The 19,761-nt window shown below is 37.3% G+C and overlaps 1 protein-coding gene across 3 annotated transcripts; it reads right to left on the reverse strand.

The window, feature by feature from the left end:
• Positions 1 to 1,541: 1,541 nt before the first annotated feature.
• On the reverse strand, positions 1,542 to 19,758 carry LOC121861515. Of its 3 annotated transcripts, none has more exons than XM_042359329.1 (8): positions 19,611 to 19,758; positions 16,386 to 16,540; positions 13,671 to 13,845; positions 7,943 to 8,166; positions 5,636 to 5,747; positions 4,957 to 5,283; positions 2,329 to 2,586; positions 1,542 to 2,001 (listed from the first exon to the last, which is right to left on the reverse strand). In XM_042359329.1, exons 2-8 carry the CDS (start codon positions 16,532 to 16,534, stop codon positions 1,852 to 1,854), a joined length of 1,395 nt encoding a protein of 464 aa, XP_042215263.1. In that variant the 5' UTR covers positions 16,535 to 16,540; positions 19,611 to 19,758; the 3' UTR covers positions 1,542 to 1,851. The 3 variants fall into 3 exon arrangements, with proteins under 3 accessions (XP_042215263.1, XP_042215282.1, XP_042215272.1); XM_042359348.1 differs by lacking the exon at positions 19,611 to 19,758 and adding an exon at positions 15,075 to 15,148 and having other exon boundaries at positions 16,386 to 16,493; XM_042359338.1 differs by lacking the exon at positions 16,386 to 16,540.
• Between the last annotated feature and the right edge of the window lie 3 nt (positions 19,759 to 19,761).

Below are 19,761 nucleotides of genomic sequence, written 5' to 3' on the forward strand. Positions count from 1 at the left end.
TTCAAGATTTTGTTGCTGCTGGACAACGCACCAGGACACTCGCCCCTACTGTTAGATCGTCACCCCAACGTGAAAGTGGTCTTCCTTCCTCCCAACACTATGTCTATATTACAGCCCATGGACCAAGAGTTAATCTGTAATGTAAAAGCTGCATTCTCTACGAAAAAATTCAAACTCCTGAACGACTACACCAACACCAGGGAAGAGTTGCGTAACCTGAGTGACACCACCACCGATAGCAAGAGCGAAGAAGATGAGGATCAACAGTTGGCACAGCAAAAAATACTGTTCAAACAATTCTGGAGAGTATTTAACATCAAGAAAGCTGTGGACTTCTTGGTGGAGTCATGGGATCAGCTGTCTATTGCTACAATTCGTCACGCATGGAGACATGTGTTGCATGGAATACCAGGTGAGAGGAGGAGTCAATCTGTGACTGGTGAGGTTCAGAATGTTGCAGTAGCAGTGGACCTTGCCAGAGAAGCTGCGCAGACTGTTACAGTTCCAGGCTTCTCCGAGACCACCAACGACGACATCCTGGAGGTGATAATGGAACCTGATGTGACTACCGAGGAGATGGTACATGATGATGACGACGTCAGTGAAGAGGCAGGTGGTGCGTCATCCCAAGAAGAACAACACTTATCCCATAGTAATGTTAGGGGTGCCATCGAGTGTATCGAGAAAGCCAAGCTCCTCCTTTCCGACGACCCTGACGCAAACAGGTATGAAATCTTCACTACCCAGCTGTTGCAGACTATGGAGCCCTACATCACGGTGTATCACGACAACATAAACACCAGCCGTCAAAAAAGCATAACCGAGTTCTTCGCCCGCAACCCACCACAGCCAGCCCAAGCCAGTGATAGTGACAGTGAAGATGACTTTGAGGGATTTGTCAGGGAAGCCCTGACAACTGTAAGTGACAGTGATGGTGATGCACCTAGTAATGGTGACTCACCTGAGGGCCAGTAGCCTGCCCTCTGCCTCGGAACCAGCCTCCATCCCCGTACGCCGACCCATCTCTTCTACTAACGTAAGTGTTCCACCTAACTTTTAGTTTTCCTAACCTAACCTTTATTTTTCCAATGTTAACCTTTATTTTTCCTAACCTAACCTCTTCTATATTACTTGTTTTTTCATACCATCATAAAGTTAAGATAAAATTTTTACTACAACATAGTTGTGTCGTCAAAAAGTGGAGTTTGGGGGTTGGCCCGGACTCTATTTCAATTAATCCCATATGTTATGTTATTCACTTTACACGTTCCTCACTTTCCGCGGGACCCTGCGGGTTACATTAACCGCGTAAAGTGAGGGTTGACTGTAATAATAATAATAATAATAATAATAATAATAATAATAATAATAATAATAATAATTCATAGTAAATAAAATTTATAATAAAAAATACACAAATAAAATAATAATGATAATAATAAAAAATAAATAATAATAAAGAAATACAAGAATGAAAAAAAGATAAAAAATGAGAAACACGACCTAGACCTATGAATTATTATTATTATTACATTTTCGTCTCCCAGGCCCCAATGTGGGTCGGTGACTTGTAACCATTCTGAAATCCGAAAAATTCCGAAATCCTTAACACCTGGCACCAAGGATTTTGGATAAGGGATTCTCAAACTGTAGCAAAGTCGAATGGTCATCAACTTTACAGTACAGTAATGCCATCTTTCATGCTTGTGTGGGTCAGCTGTGATTACCTGATGGCAGATCTCCAGGCTACATGACCTCTTGCAATCTCTCTCATCAGGTACCTGGCTTTTAATGCTGTAAGCCTCATGGCTACTTCATACAGCCTGATAGGAGGTAACTAGTCACATGACATCAATAGCTCACTTCTCTTCTGTCTGTTTGCTTTGTTTCACAGAGATATTGTTTCCACAATATCGGGAATTTTGGTCGTATGGAGGAGCCTTCTATACGTGCATATTTAATTTCTTGTTCTGTCCACCGTAGAAAACCATCACAAAGCTTCTAAAATAAAAAATGAAAATATAAAAAACAAATAAATAAAAAGGTCAAAATATAACCAAATGGAAACTTAAAGGTTTTAAATAATTTGAAAATTTTGAATATCCATGGATGCTGTTCAATTTACAGTATATTTTGACATTACAATTTCAAAATACTATATGGTAAGCCGATGTTATGATTAGCATTTGGGTTTAAAATCTTATTTTATAGACAGTAGCAAGTATTGATGATTAGACTTAAGAGTTAAGAAGAAGAGATAAGAGATGATTTCCTTCAATTTAAGTATTTTATACATATGAAAACAACAAACTAAATAATAATACTTACGCTCCAGAAGTGTATATAATCATCTGAAAGTTTCAACCATCTCTGAATCTCTCTTAAACGTTTATGAGTTGCATTAATACGCTCTTGCAAAGACCAGCCAGATTTCTTCTTTGCAGTTGTGAAACAGTAAACTGCTTTTTCACGTAATGCCCTGAGGAGAATATACCAGACTGATTTGACTTTTGCAAGTCCTATGGTATCCTCATTCTCTGTGAGGAAATATAATACTTCACCCTCATCATCAAAGTATTGCCGAATCTGTAAGAAGGAAAAAAAACTCTTTCACACCACAAAAATAAAAGATTAATCTCAAAATTCCATATTTAGGTAAGCCCATAACTAGGTAACCAACAAAATGTACTCACTATGCCATTGGTCAAGGTTAGTGCTTCTCAACAGGGTAAATGAGACCAAAATAATCAGGGAGAATGAGAACAGTGGGATAAAATCAAATGGAGTTAATTTGGTAATATGAAGTTAATTAGCAGAATATTCTTGAGACAATTGTGGTTAAGTAATTAATTACCTAAAGCAATCCTAGACCTTGAATTGAAGACCTAACATCACATGGGTGGTAAACACAGAATGTAAATACTATACAGATGACACCTTACTAATACCTAAACCAACACAAGTGGATTGTTGCATATTTTTACCATAAATATAGATAATTCGGAATGCCATAACTTCGTGATATTCAAGTTACATTAAGTGTGTTGTTTACTAATTACAGGCTGTACCTCTTGGGACCTGACCATGGTTGGTCTGATATATTTTTGGGGGCACATCCTGTATGTAGGATTGCGTATGAATGTAACGGAGTTAAAAAATAAGTGAAGAAAGTTATGTTTATATCCCCAGACTCCTGAAAAACTTACCCCAACACCCAGAAACATTTTGGGGATGTGGGCCAGTGTCTGTCTGTGTAAGATACGTAGTTCAGAATCTCGGAAACTTTTCCCAGTACAGTACGGGTAACCAGAAAAAATTCCGAGGATAAGGGATTTTTCCTGGTTTGAGAAAGTTGTCTGGATACCTGGAAATCTCTCATCCATGAAGTGCTCTGCACTAATTGTTCTGGCTAATGGGAATATCACTGTATAATGGCAATTGCTGGCAGTTTGCAGAGATTACTTCATTGTTACTGTTATCTCTACTTTTCATCATCTTAAATCTAGGTAAACTAAATTTTAACTTATTACTGAACTGTGTTATATTATTTTCATTTGTTTATTTGATTCTTTTGTATTATAATAATAATTATTATGCATACCACTATTTAGTTTAACATCTACTGAAGGTAATTCATTCAAAGGTTAGGTCTATGGAGACTGAAAAGGTATAAATGCAGTCAACTACTGGAGATTATCATATGTCTATACCGTATACAGTAGGGTGGGGATATATCGTGATTTTTTATAAAAAAAATTTTATATCGCGACTACCAAAATTATTTCGCGAGGGAAATCGGGCAGGAAATACTACAAATGTACTGCCATGGCAAACAAATGCATTATTTGCTCATCAGAGGCACCACCGTGGCTGCTCACCTGCGCATTCACGGTCGCCCACTCAGTCTTTCTGAGTGAGTGACGAGAAAGCAGCCGACTCTGCTGCAGATTACGACTTCTAAGGTGAATGTAAATGGGTTGCTAGTGACGTGAAAAGTGAAGTGAAGATAATGGAAAGCTTAATGGAAAATATTTAATACTGTAAATAATATTTTTGGTGTTCGTTTCTGTAGGTGTGGGATTGTTAAGTGAGTGTGGCAGTGTGGCGTCTACTGCCGAGTCTGGTGTTCCCAGGATGGTGCGTTAGCTGGTGAGTCTTGTGTTCCTTGATATTGATATTGAAATAGCTTGTTGCTCCCGAGTCTAGTGTTCATTGGTGTTTTGGTTAGTGACTAAACTTGACTCGTTAAGTCAAGTTTACTCACCCTATTTTCCCCATTGATTACATGTAATTATATACCTGTATCGCGATTTAGTATACAGCGAACATCGTTGGACCCTGCTGTAATAGCAAATCAGTCCTACAGCCACATATGAATGTCTACAGCACCAAAAAAACTGAGCGTACTAATGAAAGGAGCTTGCTTAAACATGCACGCAAGAAATATCTACATTTCATATGGAAAAGCTAATATCATACCATATACAGCTGCTCCCCGACTTACGACGGGGTTAGGGACCCAAATCCAGGTCAAGTCGAAAATGCTTAAATAATACATAGAAAATCTAAAATGCATGTCTCTTTTTCTTCTCAGCACCACAAAACTCTCACTTTTAAGCTTGTCAGCCATTTTAAAGTGAATTACAAACGAAAATTTTGTCAGTACACAGCGCAATGACTGACGTTGGGATTCGAAAATACGTAATTTGACAAAATTTTGGTACGACTGAGGCGGTCGTATGTCCAGGCGGTCGTAAGTCGGGGAGTAACTGTATAATCTTTTATATCCGACACAGCTAATACTGATTTAATTTAATAAGGTATGTGAACCCAAAATTTCCCTTATTCATAATTAGAAAAAAATTAATTTAAGGGAGGGGTATTATCTACTTGCCCTTGTACTGTATCTGCCACTGATCACTTTTAACTTCAACTTGCTTTATCACATAATATTACCATATCTTTGTGGGTCAACACTTCATCTCTAGGTATGATTTTGTAAGTGTTAGACTGAAATCCAAGAACAGCTGCTAAGTCCAGGGCATGGTGAGGAGGCATAGCAGTGAGGCTTCTCACTTCACCATCATAAGATGCAGTGGATGTAAACGAGATAACATTAAGTTGAGGTTCTGAAAGATGGCTGATGTTTACTAGGTGCTGGTGTTCTGGCTGAAGAATTTCACAGAATGCAGTACTCTTAGTGTGGTGAAGAAGACTGAACACAAGATGTTGCTTCTTCTTCTCCAAATCATTCAGGACACTACAGACTGCTCTGGCTATAATCTGCAAATAAAATAATTTATGCCATCAAAAATTATTCAGCAAACAACAAAATATAGCCCCACACTGCCTCCTAGCCACCCTTCCACTATGAGGGAAAGTATGTAGATGATACAGTACTTGGTTTGTCTGTGCATTGTGAGGTACACCAACCCAGGCACCTACTCTCACCATCATGAAGTTGTGCTATCTTTCTGCTTGCTATTTACACTCTCCCTCTCTCTCTCTCAAAATACAACAAGATGAGTTACTGCCCCACACTCCTGGACTAGGAGGGGGAAGGATACATCAAACCAAGAGACATTAAAAGAAAAAAAGGATGAAATGATGAAGTCAACGCCATCCTAGCACTGACCTTAGCCACGCCATATCTGCTTCCCTCATATTTCTCTATGTCCATGCAGTCTCTAATCAACATATGAACATTCTTGCTTCCAACAAATAAATAAAACCGTCCATCAATATACCTGGAATATAGATACATAATAACATTGAAGTTAATCTGAGGAGAAATTTACAAAATGCATACAGTATTTAACACAAATTTTTCATCACAAACATACGTATAGTATTTGCCTTTTTCCAGATTTTAGAAAGTAGAATGACTTTATTCTCACCAGTAAGCAAACATCGCAGCACTTTAGTGGTGATGACTTATGGAGCATTTGAAACATTAGATCAGCAATTTTGAAAGCTAGTTTAGCCAGAATAAAAAATGAAGTAGCTGTGAAATGCTGTCTGCACCAGCAAAAAATATGGGAAGGACAAGCAATACCTCAATATTCATACAGTATAAAAATGGGAATTTCAGACAAAATAACCAACATATACTAAGCCTCAATGAGCATGATATGCATACAACTGGCATTAAATAAATCTGAAGGGTAGCATAACCCAGGAAATATAACAACTAATATCTTCAAAGGTCCATAACCCTGGAAATATAACACCTAAAATCTTCGAAGGTCCATTTGATTTACATTTTCCTATACAACATTTCTCATAAATTTAAAAAGAATCCGACCAATGAAACTAAATTGAATGCACAGAAATAAAAAAGTTAACATACAACAGGTATTGCCATATTTAACCTAAAGTCTGCATACACACAAAAGATGAGAATGGGAAAACAACAAATGAATGAGAAATGGATAAAAGCAATTATTGAAAGAATAATAAGGAAAATGAGAATTGGTGGCAAACCACCTGCTGAATGGGACAGGAACAGCCTAGAAGCAGCAGAGCCAGTCCAGGATCCAGGCCTAAGGATGGGCGAAGAAAGTGATTGACCCCCCCAAAAAATGGAAAAACTGCTGGTAGCTCGCTCAGGAAATTGCAAAAAAATTTTGAAAGCCTAACACAATGTTGGGGTGGTTATGACTCATTTGGACAGATAGGAGTGTGGTAGCAAAGGAAACATTGGCAGACACTGAACATAAGAACGCAAGAATGGAGGAAACTGCAGTGGGCCTATTGGCCTATACTGGGTAGTCCCATTTACACCCAACCCCTATTGCTCATACATCCATCCAACCTATGTTTGAAGCTATCCAGCGTATTCGACTTAATGGTGATATTTGGTAACTTGGAAAGTTTACTCTTGATGTATATTTCAACCTTACAGTCTTCCTCACAAGAGTAAAATTTCCAACATCCTCTTGTGTTTCCTTTGCTACCACACTCCCTACTGCAATTATTATGGAATGTTTTGTTCCAGCTAAAGATGTGGAAATATATTTGAGAAATTGATAGAGGAAAGACTGAGCATTGATGGAATGCAGTTTGGGTTCATGCAAGGCAGAGGCACTACAGAGGCAATAACTAGAGAAAAAGAGGAAGTTGTGCTTTGTATTTGTAAAATTATAAAAGGAATGAGACAGGGTGCCAAATGAGTAGTAGTTGGCATTGAGAAAGAAGTCCAGGATTGTCTTGGTTGAGTAATTATGGTACTGACTGGGCTTAAGAACCTCTAAGAGAATAAATGGTGGAGAAGGCAAAAAAAACCTGAGGTGGAAGTAAGGGTCCATCAAGGGTCTGTTTTAAGTCCCCCTTCTGTTTATTATGGTGTTAAAGGCATTGGACTGCCCTGGCAATTGTTTTATGCTGACGAATTGTGTGTCAGAGACATTTTCAAAAGTTTGAGAGCATTTATTACAAAAGTTAAGGAACAAACCATAAGAAAAATGTGGGGCTGTGCAAGTAAACTGTGATAGCTCATAAACATTGTCAGAGGCACTTAACTCGGTACTCTGGATAACCATTTATTCAGCACACCCAAGTTTGAAATCCAGAGCACACTCAGTTTTCTATGAGAATTATGGAGTGGTGATTGTTTTTTTTTTATGGTTGCCAGGATCTCAAGTACTATACTGGATAACAAAGAGTTTACTGCATTACTGTAAATTATGCAAAATGAATTACCCAATAAAAATCCTATATCTGAAACACCCATGGTCCCAACCATTTTAGATAAAAGAGGTCATACTGTATGCCTTTTGAAATACAATATCCCAAAAATTAAATCTGTCATTCAAGTAAATACAGTACAACACTCTTGATTCTTTGAAGTGTTGGGATTACTGATGCTTATGATTGCTACCATTCCCAGCACCAAATTTTGATACCTTTTCAAAGGAATACAAAAGTACAGTACACTACATACCTCCCACTGAAATGTGCTGCTTCTCCATTGAGCTTTTTCATGCAGACCACCTTAATAGCAGTGTCTGGATTTCCAAGACAATATTCTCTCCATTTATCATTATTTTCTGGTTGACATTCATCTTCATCCCCAATTCCACCGCTAAATTTCTTGTTTCCATGAATCACCACATCAAACTGTGAAACTCTACCGTTCAGTTGCATGATAGTGACACCACGAGGAATCTAAGAGAGATGAAGTAACTTCATTATTCAAAGTACTAAAACTAAAAAGACGAGTACAGCCACTCCTCGACTTATGACCACCCGGACATACGACCGCCCCAGTCGTACCAAAATTTTTTCAAATTAAGTATTTTCGAATCCCGACGTTAGTGATTGCGCTGTGTACTGACAAAATTTTTGTTTGTAATTCCCTTTAAAATGGCTGGCATGCTTAAAAGTGAGAGTTCTGTGGTGCCGAGAAGAAAAAGAGACACCCATTTTAGACTTTCTATGTATTATCTTAGCATTTTCGACTTATGACCAATTCGACTTACGACCTGGATTTGGATCCCTAACCCCGACGTAAGTCGAGGAGTGGTTATATTTATACCGGAAGGAATACATATATATTAATACAGCATATTTTATATTATAGAAACTCAGACTCAGTGTACGGTGAGTAACAAACACAGCAGTTGAAGTTCCTTAATTTAATAACAACTACAAGCAATAGTTTACAGGTTTCTCTTCATAGCTTGTGTATAACACACTTAACCATATTGCATTAGATGGTCCAGAACACCAGTAATTCCAATATGTACTGTAAAGAGAACTTTTGCCACATCAATACACCCCATTCCCCTGTACAGTACTGTACAGTGACCCCTCGCTTAACGAACACCTCGGTTAACGTAATTTCGATTAACTAACTGCTCTTCCATATGATCTTCACCCGTTAACTAAAAAATTGCCAACTTAATTTAACCGACCTCAACATGTTTTCGCTTGCACTGACCGGGCAACCAGCTTTAGTATCAGTCCGCCAATACATTAATCGGTTCTAGGGCTTAAATTCCTTACTATTTTTGTAAATATCAAGAAGTTTATACTATTCAATAATTTTAAAAGTTTAATATTCAATTTTTAGTCATTTTAACAATTATTGAACAAAATTGAAGGTAAAGTGACTAGTTTAATGGGCGGCATCCAGCCTCTTAACACAGCAAACAGGCGTCAGTCTCTCTCTGTTTTCACTGGAGGTAACATCTTGCTTGAGACTCTCTTCAACTAAACGCTTTTTTTCTGTGTTTCCAAGCAAATTATTGGTCATTTTGAAATATATTTTATATATTGACAATATATAATGCAGTACAGTGTTGATTTAAAGAAAATAATCTTGAATTAAACCAGAGAGCTAAAATTTTATGGGTGAAATGGCACCATGGGGTGACTTCTCTTCCACCCCAATACCTTCTCTTCTTCCTTCTCCTCCACCCCCATTCTAAATCCCATCATCATCATCATCATCCAGGAGCCTTCTACATACACACCTCAAAGTAAGTGAACTTTCTACCATTTTTGTTGAATTTAGGAAATTTTCGTTGAGCTGGAACCAACACCAAAACCCATTGAAACAATGGTTTCGGTTAACGAACGTTTCGGTTAACGAACGACCTTCTGGAACGGATTGAGTTCGTTAACGAGGAACCTACTGTATATAGAAAGCCTTAGTTACTTTACAATAAATTATATGAAAATTTTCTGAGTAATTGGATATTAGTTCTAACTAAACCCATTGGTAATATGCCCTAGTCCTAACAAGGTTCCAGGTCCAATGAGCCACAATCTTGTGATACATCATTTAGCTTAGGGTTCAAACTTAATTTTATTATAGGTCATTTGAACAAGTCTTAATGGATCCCAAACTTAGTGGCACACTGATTAGAGTTGAATTTTCATTTTCTATTAAAATTGGATATTACTTTATTAGAACATATAGCTCAGTGTGCCCAATTTGTGATGTCCCCAAAACTTATTAGCAAGGGATTTACTTACACTGCATCTAATTTTGGCACAATGTTTGACTTGGCAATGCTATTTCACTTACTGGAAGCTAAACATGTCTGTTCTGGGTTGTCTTCCTTATCTTGGCAAAAGCTCAGTCCCAAGGGTGCTGAACTAGTAACTTCCACTGTATACTTTTAATCTGATAGGTAACAGAAATATCATAATCAATACTACACTGCAGGTGTCTCATATACATGACAACAATTTTTATTCTGCACACTGGAGGTGTTACCTATATGGGAGGGACACTTGAAAAAATTTCCATACACTCTTGCAAGCAGCTGGGGGTTATATAGTAAATCTTTTCTGTTGGCATCTCTTGAGTTTGCCATAAGAATAGGTGATTTTTTTTTCAATTCTGGCACCCCATATTCATCATGATGTCATGGAGGAGAGCACACCAACTGTGCACTGCAAGGACAACAGCCCAAAACAAGAATTTTTTTGTTGATATATTGGATACAAAGATTCCAATCTCTTAGAGGGCAGCTATGATGAACCTGATGTGTGTGGTATGCAAGTGATTCAAGTGAGTGTGATTATGAGTCTGGCCCAAGCAAATGTTGTCACCATTGGAAGAAACGTGGACTTGGGAATCAACACACTTCACACAACATCAGTACACATTTGATTCAACAAACTCGGTTGCCTCAGAGGAACCAAGACCTGTGCTTGATGAACTGCTAAGGATATTCGGAGAGGAATTTATTATTTTAACCCTTAGGCTTCGGGTCATGTCATATGATGAGTGTCTGTAGAACTTCGAGTAATATCATGTGATGTTTTGATCTTTCGCGAGCTTATTTGAATAGAAAGGGCAGGCCTAGATGAGAGCCAGCTTTTGTGATGTAGCAATCTCGCCCTTGGTGTAATAAACAAGGTATATTTCCCTTTATTTTATATTATTTCTTTACTCTATTTCTCTTTACCATTTATTTGTTTTATTCTTTACTTCTTACTCTTAGTCTTCTTTTCTTTGTTCTATATAGTCGAGAGAGAAAGAGAGAGGAGGGAGGCATGAGGCATGTGAGGGGAAAGGAGGGTGCACGATTAGCCCCCTCTCCCTTTGTGGTCAGGGGGTAGGGAGACTTGTATGAAGGAGGCCAACAGTAACTACCCCATACATAACATGAAAGCATTTATGATTTATACTGTCAGGTTAATACTCAATGTTTATTTGGTTATTAATCACTCAATAGGATATTTTCACTTAGTTCATTTAAATAAATTTTACTTAATAAAGAGAGAGATGAATTATGACACTTCTTAATGATTACACTATTTATTGAACACTTTCTATTAAGATTGACAATCACACTTTTAAGCAATAAACTACACCTCAAGCTAGCTTCATAATATAGCATCGCATAAAGGGATTCACTATAGGGCACTGTTATGATACTAAGCGAGTTTTTTACCCGCCCAACTAAACTCTTCAACCTGTTTAGTTTTAAACGAAGGAAAATTATCTTAAAGTTTCAAACTCAAGTAATTTATTTATAAATGTATAACTAATATATGATGATGTAAACTTTATACAAAATCTATACTAATAAATGGACAGTTCTGTAAATCCCTCTTTAACAGTACAGCATACTGTACTTTAATATCCAATCACTCTGGAGTGGTAAGAGTATAATAACACAAGATACTGTACTACATACTGCCTACAAATTAGTGTTGGTAACCTCGATACTACTGTGTCACACACGCCACTTCATGAACATTCTCAACTATTCCTAGCCAGTGTTGCCAACATGTAGTAAAGACATATACAGTATTTATTTTCTGTTCATATACTGTAATGCATGGCCAGTTTGTAAAACTAGAATTGCTTTTTATTTGTTCCCAAATATACTGTACCTGCATGGGGGAGGGTGCTGACCAAAGCCCTAAGCCCAGGGGTTAAAGACTTAAGCATTAACAAGTCTTATGTTTTGAAAAGTACTGCACAAAGATAAAATTAATTTCTTTTGGCCTCTTGCAATAAAAGGATTAAAAATACTGTACAATAACCCCCCCCCCTCCCCCCAATATAACATGGCCTCAAAATATCCCTCAAATCTATCAGATTTCAAAATTTTCTGTTAACATGGCATGATGGTGTTAGGTGATGTGTCTGAGTCGCAGGTGAAATACCCAAATGTATGAGAATTCTGGAGAAAAAATTAACATACTCAGTCTAATTTGTATTGAGAAAAAATTAATCACAGACCTGTTTTGTCAACAAAAACGAGGGAGTTGCACGGTCCTAAACCTAAGCGGTTAACAGGGAATAAAAGTATTATATGTGTAAAATACTGCTGTTTGGGCTTGTAACTTGGTCTCTTGGAAGCTGTTTCAATAAATTATTATTCAAATGTCATCATACTTACTCCATAATTTGCCAGGAAGACTTTGGATTATAAAAAATAGTTTAAGAAAGGTGATCAAGATCTGTTATGGTGGAATAGACATACAGGTAGTTCTGCTATAACGCGATAATTGTGTTCTTGTAAAATATCGTGTTATAGAAAATCGCGTAATAGAAATAACAGGGCTTATGGAGAAAATAGGGTTAGGTGCAGATTACTCGAAATCGAAAAAATTTAGTAGTTAGCCTAACACAAAGGATAGCACAGTCTAAATAAATGTTACATTAATATCTAATAATGAAATCATACAGTAAATGTAACACTTTACTTGATGGGGGAGAAGGGTGATTTTGAGGTTGATAAAATCGAGCTTCTCTTCAAGTGTTATATCCTTTCTTTTACGATCATCACCGGGAATTCTATCACCAGAACGCTTCTTGTTGATATTCTTCTTTACTATATTCACAGTTAATACAGTGGGGTATGCTATAACGAACGGATCCTACTACGAATATTCCTATAACGAACGGTTTTACCTATAAAATTGAGAATGCTATAACGAACGAAACTCCTACAACGAACATTATTTAATTTTTTTTTCTTCTAATTTATTGTTTTTTATTACAAATATTAATGATATTCTTTATTTCAGGGGTTTAGATGCATATTTATGCACTTTTTTACAATTTTTACAATTTTATATTATATTTTTCAGTGTTAAGTGGTTGTATTTGGGGGCCTGGAACGGATTAATCCTATAACGAACGAATGCTATAACGAACAAGGTTCTAGAACCAATTAGATTCGTTATAGCATACCCCACTGTACCACAAAATTGGAGAAATAGTAAGCAAAAATCGCGTTATATCAAACAAGCATTCGCGTTATACAAATATCGTTCCTAATTCATAAATCGCGTTAGAGCAAATTCGCGTTATCAAAACACGCGTTATAGCAGAACTCACTGTATTGCAAGAATGTAGAATAAAAGATTAATGGAAAGAACATTTCATTTGGTAAGGTAGTAGGAAAGAGCGAGAGAACAGCCAAGGAAGAGGTGGATGGATGAAGTGTGGAGTAAGATGGAACACCAGGAAGCACGAGTGTGCCTGCAGGATCAGAGTGTATGGGGTCAAGTGCTATACTGGAACATATATATAAACAATGGTGAAGGGTGAGGTTGGGTTTTATGAAGCAACAGGGGACTGTGTTGTGGATAGGAAGCATCAGAGGAGCATCGGTTACACACATAAGAGAATAAATATCAGCTCTTGATTATAGCCACTCCGCAACATGCAGAATAAAAAATACAAATTATATTACCATTTCACGAATATCTTGATGTTTGCTGTAGACAAGATCATCAGGGCCCCTTGTGAACACCTTCATGTCATGAAGATCAGCAGTGTACCCGTCAGGAAGAATTCCCTTAGGAACATTAGCTATCACTATTTGTACTTTCTTCTCCCTTTTCTTTAACTCTGCAAACTTATTTAATCTGTGGGTTTAAATATTTTATATTCAGATATTATTTCCAAGTACCTGTACAGTATTGTAGGGTGAAATCCTTCAAATTTGAAACATTTAAGACCAGATCAATTCTGATAGAGTAGGTTTTAGTACAGCATCAGATATATATTACAATACTGTAATGTAAAAGAAAATTACAAAAAAATTATGAAGTGCTTGTTTATAGAATACAAAGTACTGCTTCACATCAAGCAGGAACAGAGTGGCACCTTCCAACCCTGCTGGTCCCAGTTAAGAAGCCAACCCACTCAGCCACCTCAATGAATAGAAGGAGATGATCCTAGCTGCCTAACCCCAGCTTAGCTCACAAAATAGAATTTCAAGATCAATGCTTAATTTCTGACATCTCATTTACACACCTGAAAACACCCGTAGTATCAAAGCTTAACCTTTTTAAAATCCTGTACCACACAGTCTATTTCAATTGTCTGTTCCTTGAGGGATCAGTCAAACCAGGTTGTAGTTGATTCCCAAGCCTTTTATAGTGAAGACTTCAAGGATATACTACTGTACAATGAAAGTCAAGATATCCAAGTCATTTGCCCAAGTACTAGTGTTAGGTTCAACCTCACTATCACCATTTTACAGCCGGTTTCTAAGCTTGTGTGGGTTAGCCGTGATTATCTAATGGCAGTTCTTCAAGTGATAAGGTCCCTTGCAGCCTCTATCATCCATTTTTTTTTCTTTGAGACCATTTCTAATAACCTCTCCCAATGTCACTCTTGGCCTATATATAACTTGCCAAAAAATCCAAGGTCCTTCAAGCACTTGCATCCTTAATCTCATGAATAAAAAAATGCAATCATGAACTCTGCATGTTTTCCTGTTGGGCATTACACAGAATGCAAGGGGTTACCCAATAAACAAGACCCATGCAGGGCAAATCTGAATTTGACTCCTGGCTCTCCTTCCTTACAGAATTTAAACTCATTCATCTCTTGAGCCAATTGTCTCCTTCAATTTCTCTAAATGCCTCAACCCTCTCAGCCTGCCTTCCCAATGCTCGAAATACCCAGACACCTTCTTAACCCTGAAAAAGAATTTCCCATCTCTCAACATCAAGTTACACATCCATCTCACCATTATTTCAACTTGCTATTTCAGCCCCCTACACTTTTCCAGCCGCTTCTAACTCTTGCAACTTCGGCACTGATCATGTCACCAGTGCAGCAGAATTCATTAACACAGTTTACATACCTGTATACTGTACTGTATACCACATCCCCTAAGTCATGCTTCTCCAAACTCGCTAGGGCTGCACGATTACAGTACTGTAAAGCACAGTATTTGCACATACAGCACATTTAAAGGTTAGCAACATCCTGCAATCTGTCTTTTAAACCAATGCACCTCATGTGTGCCCACAACTTCAGTAAATTACTGATTTACTGCCAACCCCTTTCTCATGGACAGCATACTCCCCCACACAAAAAACTGGGGTGGTGGGAGGGGTAATGGGGGAGATTCAGGTATGAGATAATGGTTGTCTTGCCTTCAACCTAGTTTATCATATATATTGTTAAAAGGACTAGCATACAAAGGAATAAGAAGCTTATCTACCTAACTGCCTTGAGAAACGGGTCTTCACAAATTTTGCCTGAGATACCACACATATGTCCATAATACATCATTTGAATCATGTCCTCTCCACAAGCATGAACCAGCCCATACAAGCACACCCAGATGACTTATTCAAATTCACAGAGAATTTGTTATTATGGTTCTGAATAATTTATGTGGTGACTTGGCTAGCTGTGTGGCAGCCACTAAGCTTTTAGCTGTGTGTGGCATCTATATGATAATTATTGGTATTGTAGTTGTGTATGAAGGTCACATAGTGGCTAGGTGTAAGGAGCAGCCATATAGTGGTTAGCTATGTGTGGTTGCCATGTGGTGGATAGTTGTGTGTGGCAAGCAAGTGGTGGCTAACCATGTACAGTGGCCATATATTGGCTGGAGAGAAAAAAAACAGATGCTATTCACCAATAAAATGTTCATTTACTTTCACTTGTATTTTCTTTTGCATTTATTTACTGAATTATTTATTCCATTTTTTATTTCCTACACACCTATCTCACAGTATATTTTTTCTTGTATTGTTACTCTCACTTGGAGCCCTTTGCCTACTCAATAAGTTTCCAAATGCATGAAAAATACTGTACTTGACTATTAATGTCTGTAAAATGTTAATTACTAAATGTTTTACCATCTGTTTATAAATTTTATAATGACTATTTCATTTCCTAGGAGTCCTTGAGGTCAAGTATTTTTTGGTACATGTTTTATTTTCCTCAGTCATAAAAAGATGACAGCTGAATGGTTTTCTCACCCTCACTTGTTGGGCTATTTGAGATCTACATACAGTAGTTCTTTGTGATGCATATATCCCTTAAATAGGCTTAACTAGGGCTTAAATTTGATGAGTAAAAGATACCAAATTCATTCCAATAATTTAATCTCAAGTTTTTTATTACTATAGAAGTATATTTTGGGAGAAATGAAACATACCTCACTGCAGCATCTTCACTATTATTGGCAACTACTATCATTTTCCGTATTGCTAATGAGAGTGAGTTCGGTAACGGTGTTTGCATTTGGTTTTGATAAATGTCACCCAGCTCTGCTAACACGTCATCAGGAGACAGTGGTTCTTCCATGGTTTCCTAAAAAAAAAAATAAAATAAATAATTCTACCCTAATCTATGGATGGGTTCCATTCCTGGAGGCTATCTGTAAGCCAAATTATCTGTAAACCGGGAGTAACCCTTCCATAGGTAATCACTGAAAACACACAGTACACGTAATGTATATACAGTAAAATTTCTATACAAGTATGGGACCATTTATCCAGCCTGGGACCTGAAGGTTGCCAGACAAGGTTTTTATGGGGGGGGGGGGAATTTGGAGTGCCAGGCCTAAAATGTACAGTAAGCCTTCTGTAACTGGCTGTGAAGACTGTCCAGATCACTTAATTCAGTGTCAATGTAACTTAATAGAAAAAATGAAGAAAATTACATATACTCTGTACATGTAGTCAAACACAACAACAACAAAAATCTGCATCATTTACAGTGTTATCCAATCTGACAAACTGGACCAAGAAAAGACGAGTTGACGGTTTTGGGCAAACGCAAAAAATACACTCTGCCACGTTCGTAGAGTGATTCGGTATGTATAATTTGTAATAAAATTTTAAAGCCCTGCTACAATAGTCGAGATAAGTTTATTTCTCTAGAAACAGAGCCGCCATTTGCAATGACGTCACTAGTTTCAAACACCGCTGGGTTGCAGTCGTAGGTAGTAGAAATGATGGCCTCTTCAGACCCCAAATTTCACGTTCAGGTAAATTTTAAGGGTTTTTTTATGGTCACATAGAATGGATGGATGGATGGATATATGAGCGATAGGGGTTGGGTGTAAATGGGACTGCCCGTGCCCAGTATGGGCTAAAAGGATTGCTGCAGTTTCCTCCATTCTCATATTGTTTTGGACATAAAAAACTCCAATGTTCTACCAGCTCAGCTGTCATGTACTCTTACCTAGTAGACTTTCTCTTCTTTTTTTCAGTGTATTTACAGAGTATATCAGTACTAGATGGAGATACGAGTAAATTTAAAATTGATGACGTTGTCTGGACTTTGTTTTGATAATGCCTGATGCTAGCTAAACATGACAACATAGTGCTGTTATTGTTTTGATGATTCACTAATGAACCACTGGGATATACTGTATCATCATTTATATTAATTAATGGGTAAAATTTTACGATAAATACCATAAGTATTTGGATGTTTAGATTCGAGATAGGCTATATTGGGTAAATTTAAAGTTTTGGTCATCCTTGTACTTAAACAGACTATGTTTTTTTTTCTGATGGTTTGCGATGTGTTATGAACGATTTTGACCTTCATTTCTATTGGCACTCATTTTAATAAGACTTATGGTAGAGTGCAGTACCGGAAACAGTATCTGTAGTCAGAAATCCATACCCAGGGAGTGTCTGTACTCTTCTAACATTATCAACAATAATAAGGTACGGTAAATCTACTACACAACACACAAGCAACTCTGAATAAATTGTATCACCTCATTCCCCTGAAAATTACAAATTAACATGATTTACACTACAAACAAGTACTATTGTATTCCCAGTCTGAATATACAGGTACAGAACAGTACTTTAGAGATACAGATGAGGTGCTTGATGTTGTTCACACTACAGTACAGTAATCACCTGGCTGACAGTTGCATCATGCTGTGTAATATTTGCTCTGGGGTGATCATACTCATATTCTATTATAATTTGATGGTGTTTCTATCATAATCAATAGCTAATTTACATAGTATAATCCACAAATTAATGAGAAATAGTCGCCTCTTAAAATACTTACTACAAAGATAAGAATATCTGGACAAAATTATTGAAATCAAACAGAATGGATATAGAATCCTTGGAAGAATTCAGAGGAGAATGATGAGACTAATCCCGGGCATTAGGAACCTTGAGTACAGAGACAGGTTAAAGCTTCTTAATTTGCACTCCCTCGAGAGACGTCGAGTGAGGGGCGATATGATCGAGGTGTATAAATGGAAGTCAGGGCTGAACAAAGGGGGCATTACAAAGGTACTCAAACTATCCAACCAGGAGCGAACTCGTAACAATGGTTTTAAATTAGACAAATTTAGATTTAGGCGCGAAATATGTAAACATTGGTTTGGAAATAGAGTAGTGGACGAGTGGAACAAGTTACCAAATATCATCATTAGCTCGAATACGCTGAATAGCTTCAAACATAGGTTGGATGCTTATATGAGCAATAGGGGTTGGGTGTAAATGGGACTGCCCAGTATGGGCCAATAGACCTGCTGCAGTTTCCTCCATTCTTATGTTCTAACTTCAGGTGGTAGTGCTGTTCTCAGAAACTGCCAATTAATTAAGATGGCCTTCTTTCAGACTAACCGAACCTAACCTAATCCAACCCAACCTCCATTTAAAATTCGGTGGATGAACGAAACAATAATAATACCACCTCACCTAATGTAACCTTAGCCTAACCTAACCTTAAACTAAACCAACCATAACATAACCTAACATAACTGAACACCTGCTGTGGGCGAGCTTACTGTTACCGAGACTGGGGGAAGCGGCTATGAAGTCTTCCATATTAACAGGTTAACATTATACTGTATTCTGTAAGGTATTACTTCACTTGTTGCCACTAAACAAATCTAAGGAATTTTATAGTTACAATCGGTAATTTTGACAATTCTAAGACACTTTTCTTCAATGGCATTTCCGGCACAAATTACATTTAAGCGAACGCAATGTTTAGCGTTTTATTATATACGATCATAAGTAGCGGTACACACACAGAACATTGAATGAGGGTGGAGCTCTCCCTGGTTTGGTTAGGTTAGGTTAGGCAATATTCAAAACTTGTTTCCAATGGTTTTGATGTGTTTTGAACACTTCTTATCTTGATTTTTATAGCAAATCTCTACCTAGATTTTGAGATGGTAGAAGGGGGCTTATCTCAGAAGTTATTGGTTTGCACCAGAAATGTAGGTCAAATTAATTCATAAAACATAATAACCATCGGAAAACATAGTTTCAATTTCGTATAATAGTAACGAATGAAAATTTACCTTCTTGTATATAACTATATATGTGTACCCAACTTTCACTAAAAAAAAAAACTACTTATATTTAAAAGTATGTAACTCATAATTCACCTGTGATGATGTATTACTCTCTCACTTTCACCAAAATAATAAAATTAGAGCAGTGTGAAGACGTGGCAGAGTTTAAAGTGAAGTTCTCCCAGGTCTCCCTACTGCTCCTCTCAGTTGAATTTGGACGATACGTATTGTGCAGTACTGATGA

The sequence above is a fragment of the Homarus americanus genome, unplaced genomic scaffold, assembly GCF_018991925.1.
Source record: "Homarus americanus isolate GMGI-L3 unplaced genomic scaffold, GMGI_Hamer_2.0 scaffold40248, whole genome shotgun sequence".
Classification (NCBI taxonomy): Eukaryota; Metazoa; Arthropoda; class Malacostraca; order Decapoda; family Nephropidae; genus Homarus; species Homarus americanus.